At 37.0% G+C, this 10,302-nt stretch overlaps 1 protein-coding gene across 1 annotated transcript in view; it reads right to left on the bottom strand.

The window, feature by feature from the left end:
• Positions 1 to 9,858, bottom strand: part of CUNH5orf63 (chromosome unknown C5orf63 homolog) — a 25,415-nt gene extending 15,557 nt beyond the window's left edge. Inside the window, exons 1-2 of the mRNA XM_007437028.3 lie at positions 9,656 to 9,858; positions 866 to 983 (exon numbers count right to left, since the gene is read on the bottom strand). Of these exons, the coding sequence (XP_007437090.1) occupies positions 866 to 976 (111 nt within the window). The 5' untranslated portion in view covers positions 977 to 983; positions 9,656 to 9,858. The remainder of the gene's footprint in view (positions 1 to 865; positions 984 to 9,655) is intronic.
• Between the last annotated feature and the right edge of the window lie 444 nt (positions 9,859 to 10,302).

Genomic DNA, 10,302 nt, shown 5'->3' on the forward strand with positions numbered 1-10,302 from the left:
AGTAGACCATTGCATCTCATGGCCAGTACTGTTACATTCAGCTAAACTCCATTTGGCTTCTGTAGGAAAAGAGTGGGGGGGGGGCACAATATGACATCCTTTGCCTCAAGGAGAAAATCATCTTGGGGTGGTCCAGTTTCTGAGAGCATAAATCTATGTTATAAAAAAGAAACTAAGAAACATAAGAGTAAGTCTGTCACTGCACTTCCTAATAATCAACCACGAGCACAAGTGCCGTTTCTTTGGGAACCATAACTCAGTGCTAGAACTATGGCCCCTATACAGAAGGACCTTATACTGAAGAACAGAGGTTCAATCAAACTGGAAATATGGAGCAGTAATTAATAAGACAGACCCCTGAGATCCTGGAATAATACAATTGGTCAAATTACATAATGTTGGGCTGACTGATCTATCTCAACATATAGCATTTTCATGTGAACAGACAGGCATGAAATGGGCAGTGTGGACCCTTTCAGATACATTGCCGAACCTCAGCTCCCATTAGCCTTTGCAAGCATTGGGCATGTTAGTAATGATGGAAGCTGATGTCCAAAAACATCTTGAGGACCCCAGGTTGGCCTGCTTCTGACAGAGGCCTAGTATCATTGAGAGTATTCTACACATAACAGTCTTGCTACTGCCAGAAAACAGCTGTACTCTCCTATTTTTATTCTTCCAAGCTACATTTAGTGCCTGCAGGATCCCCTCTAAGGCAGTGTTTCTCAGCCATTTTAAGATGTGTGGACTCCAACTCCCAGAATTTCCCAGCCAGCATGGAGAGTTATGTTCAATTTGAAAATTATTGTTTTAAATCTGCACTTGAGACCATTGCATTTGGCTTACTTGATCAACTCGTATTTACCTTGGTGAACAACGTTAACACAGGTAGTTTAGCACTGGCTTCACACAACATCCTTTGAAGTGGTTTTGAATACTTTGTGAGATGCAGGGTCCGACTCTGAAGCCAGAGCATCTTTGCCCTGTTGAAATAATAAAATATTCCCCTGAAATTGCACATATGGTACATTTTAATTGCCAACCATAAGTTATGTATCAGTAGACAGTCCCCATATAGGAGTGGTGCTAAATGAAATATGTAAAATATAAATGCGATTGTATATTATTTTCACAACACTTGTTTACTATTGAACAAGCAGAATTTAAATTTGATTACATTTTCTTGCTGTAGGGCTTCTTTTAAATTCACTAACAAAGCACACTGGTATAAATGTATTGCACTGTTTCAAGAAAAAACAGAGTAAGACTTACCCACTATTAGCAGAATACAAAGAGTTGTGCTTTGAACCTCTCTTAATCTAATCACATTGCTTTACATAAAGTATTGATAGTTCTTCAGAATGACTCTAATAAACAGCTGCTTTTGTATTTCATTGAAATACTAAACTAACGTGTCTGGCAGCAAGTATGAAAAACAGACAAGATGAAATTACTCTGTAATGTGACTTAAAAGCTTGCAGATTACATTGCAGGTAAAGAAACAACAATAACTTAATATATGAAAATATTTATTGTTGGCTTGTTTAAAAAAGACATTTTGGAGGATTAAAAATGTATTGTTTAAATATTTGGAGGATGATTTTAAATCAATATTTTGGGTCTACATGGGTGCTTTAAACTGTTGATTTATGTTACATTTTTCTTCTATGCCTTTTCTTCTTTTTGAAAACTCTGTATCTGGGGTCAAGCATGCAACTGCAATAAATAAAGATTATAGTTATAATCCAAAACAATTATGTTCATTTGCAGTGCAATTCCGTAGATATCTACCTTGAAACAAGTTCCAGTAAATGAGACTTACCTCTAAGGAAATGTATGTAAGATTTCAATCTTACAGTGCAATCTTATTTATTTCTTTGTTTATGTGCTGCTTCCCACATTTAGAAGAAATATCTTGAAACAATCTATTTTATGCCTCTCTGTTTGGATGTAAGTCAGTTTGTTGATTGGGACATAAATCTTAACAGATATGTTTAGGATTGCAGCCTTAAATGCATTGATTTCAGTGGGCAGAGACTCTTACTTCAACTGAGATTTTTATCTTCCCTCTCCTCTACTATGAAACTCAAATTTAAAGCACGTCTAATTCTATGATGGATTATAACCTATGTCTACCTACCTACAGTTTGATTACACTATTGATAATCATCACCATACAATCTGTAATGTAGATAAATCCAGTTACAGTTCTGGTTTGTACTGACACTAGTATCACAGATGAAATGGATAGGATTGATGAACAGATTATTAGAACTGTGGATCATGTTAAATTCCAGTCCAATTACTCACTGCTCCTTCTCTTCTATCTGGTATGATATATAATGAACTCTCTCACATACACACATCACTTTCAAGGGTCTTTGAGGTTAGTTTCCTTAGAGGAAATGACTAATCATTTATGCTATTTTTTTATATAACATTTACATATACATTCAGGTGAGCATAAAATGAGGATTCACATAATAAGAAAAAATAGGAAAAGATTAGTCCTTCTTGAGATGGATGAGAATACCAGAACGTATTGGCAACTAATATCTGCTCTTTGACAGAACTACCACAACTTAAGAACACTTGGAGTCAAGAATTACAGGGGCCCCATAATATATCTTGATCAGCCTCCATAACAATATGCTTAAGATACAAACATCAATATTGTTTGCACAGTTGCTATTCTAGAACACTTTAATATCATTTGCTAACTGCACAAAAAAACCCATGTTTAACCTATGGACTAAACATATGAACAATCTGCACTTTTTAAAAATAATCTCTTACTGGAAGAGAAATTTTTCAGAAATGTGTGCTCCTCAGGATCGAGGTAGGCCAAGTGCAAGTTACATTCAAGAAACTCAAGTAGACTGGGTGTGTGGCATTACTAAAATGATATTAAGAACTAATTAATTTTGGTTTATTTAAGATTTTGGATAGAAGTAAAATTATAATGAGACATCATTATAAGAGTAAAAATTATACTGCAGTATAATTCTTGTTTATAATGTCAGCAGACTAAATGTGACAGTTTAACCATCTGTCATTTAGTCAGACAAATTTTTCAAAGTTGAAAGCTTTACTGCTTTGGCAGTTGTTTTAGAAGCCGGAAAACCAACTTTAGGCAATACCCCAAAATCACAGTAGACAACCAAGCTATATTGAAGTTCAGATCAAAGACACCGGTTACAATAATATGGTGAGTTTGAAAAAAGTGCCCACGAAGACAAGTAAGAAAGGAGACTTCTAAAAGGGAAGGGGAAGTGCAGACAGAGAGGCAAAAAGGCAAAGGGTGGAAAAATAAAGATCACACAAAGTAGGTGGCCGTCAAATAGAATCTAGATCAGTGTTTGTCAAACTCAGCAACCTTAAGCTGTGTGGATTTCAACTCCCAGAATTCCCCAGCCACCTGGGAAACATCCAGATGTCTGGAATTTGAACTCCCAGAATTCTTTCCAGATTGCATGCTGGCTGAGGAATTCTGGGAACTGAAGTCCACACCGCTAGAGGGTGCCCAGTTTATATTAGGGTGTTGCAATTGTGGTGCCTCCTTTAGGGTGTTGCAGTTGTGATCCCTCCCTTTTCTCTCTTTAGACGAGCAGCCCAAACTGGTAGCATATTTTCTGTTAGCTGTCATCAGTATTAAATGTGAGTAGAAAGGTAGGCTACGAATCAAATCAGTAAATACACTAGTGCTAGTAGAACCTCTGTTCCCCCACGCCCCGCCCCGCCCCCCTTTTGCAATGGAATGATGAGCTGCATGAAATTGCTGCATATCATCTCAGAGCAGCTTGGAGACAACACTGTGGTTCATCACATTTAAGTTGGAGCTAATTGTATCTAACGTTTGTGGAAAACAGGCCCTGAGAGACGAGGATCACGTGATATCAGGAGGTTCAAGGCTGAGTCAAACAGTCTACATGAAGAACTATTGTTGCTTTTCATTTATAATTATTTATAATCTATAATTATTGTCTGGTTTTGCTTTCAGCTTCCAACGCTTGCATTAAAAGCTCTACTTGCGCAGGATCTTATGACCTGCATTTTTTATTCTCTTTATTTGCCTATTTAAATATTCCTAGCTCCCCACTTCATCCTTTTTAGATTTCAGTGTGGTGCATAATAATAATAGTAAAAAATTCTACTGAAAGTGAATACAGAACAACTATGATCTATAACAATCAACTTCCAATGTATTAAACCTGCTCAGGTAAATAACATTACTTTTGCCTGACTGTGAAGTTTGTACTGTTACTCTCCCACAGACATCTCTGAGGAAAGAGTTTCAAAGTTAAGATATTCCCGGGGTGGGGGGGCGGGATTGTGCTTCCAAATAATGTTTCTATCCACCTTTGCGTTGCAGGCCAGACCCAAGTTGAAAATCCTTTATGGTGGCAAAGTCATTTCCTTGTTACTATCTAGATCAGTGTTTGTCAACCTCAGCACTTTAAGTTGTGTGGACTACAACTCCCAGAATTGCTCAGCCAGCATGCAATCTGGAAAGAATTCTGGGAGATGAAATTTCAGACATCTGGATGTTTCCCAGGTTGGGAAAAATGTCTTCCTGGCTGCAATCTGGATCTTGGGAATATGACTGTATTCCATTTAAGCATGGAGATGTAATATAATTCTAAGAAAAACACGCAGATATATAAAAACTGCAGCATATTAATTGCAAAAGAAGCCAATTTGAAGAAAGACTCTTGGTACCTAGAGACAAGTAAGAGTTATTTTACTAGTTTAGCTTGAGTACCATTAAAACCTGTTTTATAAGGTAGGTTCATTCGTAATTCTGAATATATATGGATAAAGTGTGTTATAAATCTCAATTACCATAAAACAACACCTGCTGAGGCTCCTGGCACTTTTCTCTCATTCATCACTATGAAAAACAGCTATAATCATCATCATACAAACATAATATAGAATGGGGGGGGGGGAAACCTTGGCCAGTGCTATATTCCAGGAAACAGAGCAAAGCAATAAATCCCCTTTTATGTTATAAATAAGGGCAGCCAAGTACAATTTATATGAATTAATTGTCTGTAATATTAAGAGATAAATATGTCTAATTTCTCAGTTGCCCATTTTTAATTATGATTAAAAAAAAAGATTTCCAGAGCTACAAACTACTAATGGTTGATATTGCTCTGAACCCAAATGTTAAAAATAAAGATGCCCTCCAGTCGATCTTGATCCGTGGTGACAGCAGCTCTGTTTTCTTGACAGCACAATAAATGGGGGTTGGCACTGTCTTCTTCAAAGATGCTTGCCTGACTTCTCTTTCTAGCCAGTAGCCCTGGAGAGGGCTGACCTTACTGAGCTTCTGATATGATTTGGGTGTGTCTAGGTCCTCCCACCTGCTGAGGTGTGGCATATTTACCAATAAATTATTAATTACAATGCCTGAAATCAGGCAAGAATCTATTTCTTTCCATGAACTCTTATCTGCATCACTATGGTACACAGCTAACAGCCAAAGGCTTGACTGGTAGACCAACTTTTTGAAATATATATTAGTAACAGGTGAAGCCTACAGAAGTAGTATCTGTCACATATCTCAACCAGAAGTTCCATTAGGAGATTTCAGCAACTCAAATCACCCACATATCTTTCTTACCCAACTCTTTCTCAAATTGTCAGTTCCATAATTATTAAGGCAACATCAGGAACAAACCAGAGAAACAAACGGGAATTGTTCTACCACATCTCACACATGATGGACACCAATAGCTTCAGAGGCACAAGAGAAGGATGTTGCTTGAACAGAGAGGTGCCAAAGGCTATGGATTGCTCTGGTTGTCCAAGGATATACATTTAACAAAATAATAGAATAACCTGTTAGAGCCTACAATAACAGAGCAGCAATAATCAAGCCAGAAAAATAGCAGTCTTATAGTTTAAAATATGTTTCAATGTGTTTTTGAACATGTGCGTATTTAGTTATATATATTAGGATCAAATTGTGGTCCTATTAAGCAGTGTTTCTCAAACTGGGCAACTTTAAGATGTGTGGACTTCAACTCCCAGCATTCCCCAGCCAGCACATAAAGCAATCTCCAATGAAAAGTGTACAGAGGAGGAGCAGGCATCCTCAAAATGTTAACTGGCTTATACTGAAAGTCAAAAACAAAATCATGGCTTCTGACCCAGGCTTCAGTGTGATTCCTAGGATGAAATGACAAGCTGTGATCAATTAAAATGGGAGCAAATGCTTAAAATCTGCTCTTCCAGGATATGCTGAAAGAAGACGGAAGCACCAGAGTACATACTTGTGTAATTAATGCTAAAACATGGTTTAAAATCAGAGCAGACAACTGAATCCAAAACATTTGGAGTGTAAAAGTTGTCTATCACTCGTCTAGTGTTATATCTGGACTAAGTCTGTATGCAGTATAACTGAAGTAATGCTTTTTCATTATCGTGAAGAATTATAATCTAAAGCACGAGAAATAAAAATTTGTTTATTGCCACCTCTGATACTGAAGAAGCAACTTGTTTTCTTTTTATTACCATGGACCTCTCTTCTTCAGAGAATGATATAAGAAATTTTGGTAAGTATTATATAGCAGAAATGACAAACACGCTATATTCAATCAATACCGATTGTGCATAGATGTTACTATAACCAAATGACATTTGATCAGGAACAACTGCCTTCAGTTATATATAACACTGTATAAAATACTGTTGGGAGATGGAAGCTATCCTACACTGATTACAGCTATATTTGGGCTATAAAAATATGGATGACCACTAGATGGAAACAAGCTTTTGTTTTCTAACTTTATATATGTCCTAACTTTGATGAACGTGTTTCAGAAATTTCCTTTTCAGGGCATCCCACTTAATCACTACTGAGTAAAAGACAAAAGTTTATCTTTAGTTATTTATAATGAGACTGTGATAGAGTATTTGGGGCTTCAGCAAAGTTTGGAGCATTAGTGAAAGACACTGTACTATATTTCTTTATTTCTACTATATGGTATGTCAAGGTCATTACAGTTAGTTATAATACAATCAAATGTAGAATAAAATAATGGAAAGTTCTTCATTGGAGCAATTAAAAGAATCATTTATTGTACAATGATCAGTTGATCCATCCATATTTCATAGCAAGAAAATAGCCATATATTACAAAATTATTTATTGTAATTTAAAGAATAAAAATTAAAATGTTCCATGAATTTAAGCACCTAAACTATTGATCTATTAAATAGATACCTCTGTTTTGTATGCTAGCTCCTCTTTTCCTGAATAATAAATCAGAAGCATGCTCTTCTGAACTTCTCCACAATTATTTTAATCATTCCTTTCAGTCCTAGTTCTGCTGCTAAGAACTTCCTCTTCCTGAAAAGATTTATTTCTACTTTCCTTTAACAGATTTGATAAATGATAATTTTGCTGTGATATGTGGCCTTCTTTGTCAGTTTCTCTACGCACGTACACACACACACACACACATACTCTCCTTGGGCTTTAAAATATGGTTGGTATTTGATATCAAAATTCAAAAATTAATTTTATCTTTTCAGGAAGAGATTGTATAGGCACAGTAATTTCTAACACTACCAAGCAAAAAATATTATTGGTTGCAGCTGAATTATTGGCCTCTAATAAGGATCTGATAGGATAGTCTGCTTTTATATTTATAGGCAAGTATATAAAAGATGAAAATATAAGATTAATCCTATTATTTAACCCTTTTAAATATTTTAAAATTTCTAAAAATGTTAATACTGTACTTAAATCAAGTTTGAGTTCTTCCTCAACATGTAATTTTTACATTTAAATTATCATAATCTACACTATTTTGATCTTAGACTGCACTGTCACAGAGAGGGAAATAATGTAATACAGGCACAGGCCATAATGAAACTGGTCTGATGAATTATATTTTACTCTGTTAGCACCACTTAAGCCATGGTTTTCTATTTCAGATGTCACTTGAAGCTATCTGTAGCAAAGCTGGCCTCATGGGGACAGAAAGGACCATGCAGTCTAATAAATCATGAGTATTATACCTAAGCTTGGTTACAATCTGTCTTATTTCAGCATCAACACATCTTGTTTTGGCTCCCAAATTTACTTTGGAAACAAGGCAGCATGTTCTTTAGCCAGCCCAGTCAACAAGTCTTAATTCATCCCCAACACCCCTGAACTGAGAATGTGATTGTTTCTGTTCCAGTCCTACCATGAAACAGAATAAGGCGGCTGCCACAGGTAGCAGATTCTGAAAGAGCAGTAAATTGTCATTTGGTATCATTGTAAAGTTACTGTCAGCGAGGAGGACACGTTGATTGTGGGTTTTCCAATCCCATGCGCTAAAAAAACTTGGCCGGAAGTGTATACTGACTTGAGGAGAGGGATGCTTTGCCTCAGGCAGCAAAAAGTCTTTGCCGTTCTGCCCTAAGAAAAAGGAACAGCTGCTTTTTGTGGTTGTTATGAAAATTTTTCATTGCCAGTGCTGAAAGGGGGCAGTGTTATTTTCTGTACATTAATATATGATGAACTAGTGAACCACAGCTTCCTCTGTTCTTTAGAAAATGGAGACCAATCCAATTCTGGTATTGATTATTATTTATTTCTGAAATCTAGATTTCTGGTAACTACCAAGTAAGCAGGTGGTTTACTGTCCCAACTGTCACTGTGAGGAATTGTTCTAATTTAAATTAAGTTTTTGGAGTTGAGTAGTTTGTGGGTCTACATGTTATGAGAACCCAGCCATCCTCTTAGCTTTATTGCATTGTCCAGAAGGCCATCACACTTAAGCCATAATATAAGTTATTATATATCCAAACAACTGGATCTGAGCCCAGACTGTGGATAACATGCAGTTCAAACTGCTTAAGAAAAGCACTGACATAGATAAAGATATCTGGGCTGCCAACTTTTCCAGTTCCATTCTTGAATCCTAATTCAACAAAGATCTGAGCATTGCTTTTTCCAATAGATACTAGCCTGATCAATAAAAATGTACAGCTCAGAAGGAGATCTAAATTTCCTCCCAGAACTGCAGTTTTATTTTATTAATCACATTTAAAGGGCACGCAACTCAGAATGACTAAATGACATAAATAAATAGAATAGTAGCAAACAGTGTTCTGCTGTTTTAATAATTTATTATCACACTTCATCTGTTTTTCCCAGGAACTTAGAGAGTTGTACTCAGTTTCTGAAAATGTACTCCCCTTCCAATTCTAGGCATACAACAGTTGTCCTCAAGGTTGGAGACAGGAAGGGGAAGAAGGTTGAGGAAATGAGGTCTAAATGCCATCTCAGAATTGTTGTATGGCTAGAATTGAAAAAGCAATGCTCAAATCCTTGTTGGACTAAGGTCCACGAATGGAAGTGGGAAAGTTGGCAGCCCAGATATCTTTATATGCATCCCTGCTTTTCCTAAGCAGTTGTCCAAATCTGAACCGCGTATTATCCAGTCTGCACTGAGATCCAATTGTTTTTATTAATTGAACACGTTGCGCCCAAATAATAAACCATATTATGCTGCTGGCTGGGGAATTCTGAGTGTTGAAATCGGCGCATCTTAATGTTGCTTAGGTTGAGAAACACTGAATTAAAGCAAGAGAAGCCTACGAATTTGCTGCATTATTAGAAAAGAACGAGTCTCTCCTTTCAAAAGACCAACCTCTGACAACCGATCCGGTTCCAGTCACGAGAAGCAGCGAGCGATCGCGCGCGCCCGAATTGTCTTTGTTCAACTTCCTGAAAGACGCTTAGAGATACACGAGTATAGAGTCGCCCTCTTCCCTCTTCCCTTTCCTACTTCTATAGCCTTACGTCTCTGGAGCCGGAGCGGTAGAGGTGTCCGGCTACGATTTAAGGCTGCTTCCTGCTGACCCCTGAAGGGTCGCCATGCAACTTTGCTTCGAAGTGTAAACCCTCCCCCCGCGACCTTCCTTTCCCATTTGCGGTCAGAATGGGGGTATGCTAGATCGTAGGAAAGGAAAAACAAGGATTCTTCCATTGCTTCCTAGAGCTCCGTTCAAGTGAAAAGACGGCATGTACTGTATATCCATTAAATGAAAATAAATACATGGATTATAATTAGTTATTTTCTCCAGAAAAGAAAGAAGGACAGGTCAAAAACAATGCCTTTATTTATCTATAATTGTTTAGTCTATGGGATTTCATTTTAACAGCAGGCAGCGGGGAAAGTGAGAAGTTAAACCTTTCCGTGTAGTAAAGAGCAATTCGGACCATAGACGTACACATGATAGATGGACACTTTGTAAACACTTTGGATTCCCAGTCTAACATTTTATCTGCAGGTTT

Source organism: Python bivittatus, unplaced genomic scaffold (assembly GCF_059951505.1).
Source record: "Python bivittatus isolate LINGU-HERP-01145 unplaced genomic scaffold, Pbiv_v1 ctg000850_np1212, whole genome shotgun sequence".
Taxonomy (NCBI): Eukaryota; Metazoa; Chordata; class Lepidosauria; order Squamata; family Pythonidae; genus Python; species Python bivittatus.